General features: G+C 47.8%; 1 protein-coding gene across 1 annotated transcript; it reads left to right on the forward strand.

The window, feature by feature from the left end:
- Positions 1–468: 468 nt before the first annotated feature.
- On the forward strand, positions 469–959 carry Pmar_PMAR028351 (hypothetical protein; the record flags this gene model as incomplete). The annotated part of the gene is made up of 2 exons (XM_002768671.1): positions 469–661; positions 706–959. The coding sequence occupies 2 exons, from the start codon at positions 469–471 to the stop codon at positions 957–959; spliced, it is 447 nt and encodes a 148-aa protein (XP_002768717.1).
- Between the last annotated feature and the right edge of the window lie 317 nt (positions 960–1276).

Raw genomic sequence — 1276 nt, forward strand, 5'->3', positions numbered from 1 at the left:
GGCAAGGGGAAAGGTGAGTAAACTCGATAATAATAATTAATATAAGTATAGTCGAGTAACAGCAAACTATTGCAGCAAAGGAATTGACAAGAATGGACAAATCAGCATTTGAGAACTCGACCCACCGTATCTCTTCGGCTTTCTCGACGTCTCACGTTTGCTAGAGAGGAGACTATCCCTAGGATGATGGACGTTATTCACAATAGCAAGCAGAGAACTGAGAATATCTGCGTATCCGATATCATTACTAACTGGAAATGTTCCAAAACGCGCAATGGTTTGGAGTTATTTCGGACTACATGATGAATTTTATTTGAATTGAATATATGCATCGTCGATGCGTTTTTGCCTCCAGAGTTTCTGAACAACCCTTTACGCTGGTACTCCAACAGGAGCCGAAGCGGAAGTCTCTCGGGGGGTCGGAGATTCTACCACTCCGGGGGTAAGGGTGTTCTCCCGAGGTCGATGATGACCTTGGAGTATGCTTTCAGATTCACGGTGTATATCGAGGGCGAAGCTGAAGATGTGTCGGAGTTGGACGCTCTTATCGACTCTACTGGAGCTGCTCGGTCGAGTGGCTGGCCCGGTCATCGCGTGCCGATGGATTGCCTACAGACGAGGGTGGCTGTGCTCTTGGGCGATCTGAAACGCTCCTCTGTTGGTAAGTTGACTGTTGTTATTTGTTTGTAGTTATGTGTGTGTCAGCTCAAGCGGGATGCAGATGTCCTCAAGTTCGTTCAGAATGGTTGAGGGAATGCCGGCAACAGGGCCGTGCTGTGGCCCCTGAAGCCTTCCCAGCTGACTTCACTCTGTCGAGTCCTCGCAAGTCGATGGCACCGAGGAAGTCTGAAGGCTCTTGTGAAGGTGTGACGTGGGACAACAACACTAGGGGTAAACTGGATAAGGCGGCAGCAGCAGCGAAGAGAAGTGGAATTGATGCTTCTTCTAATGGTGGATGATATTCGTCGATGCTAATGAAGTTTGAATTTGCACTAATATAGGCGTTGTGTTTCGAGGAGACAGTACTGGAATTGACTGGTCGTCAGGACGGTTATTCGTCCGGGATGGACCGTCTCGAACTCCTCGCCGTGCGTGAGGATCTCATACCACACCAGACGTAACAGTTCTGGGATCGCGTGATCATGCTCCAAAGGGTCAATGGGCTATTGAGTTGATTGGAAATTTTCCTCAATTGTAAATTATGCTCGACACTCGAAATGACTTATTGTCGTCGTTATGTTTTGATCTATGGAATATTCCCAGCGTAGTTTTTGGG

This window comes from Perkinsus marinus (assembly GCF_000006405.1).
Source record: "Perkinsus marinus ATCC 50983 genomic scaffold scf_1104296967532, whole genome shotgun sequence".
In the NCBI taxonomy this organism is placed as follows: domain Eukaryota; phylum Perkinsozoa; order Perkinsida; family Perkinsidae; genus Perkinsus; species Perkinsus marinus.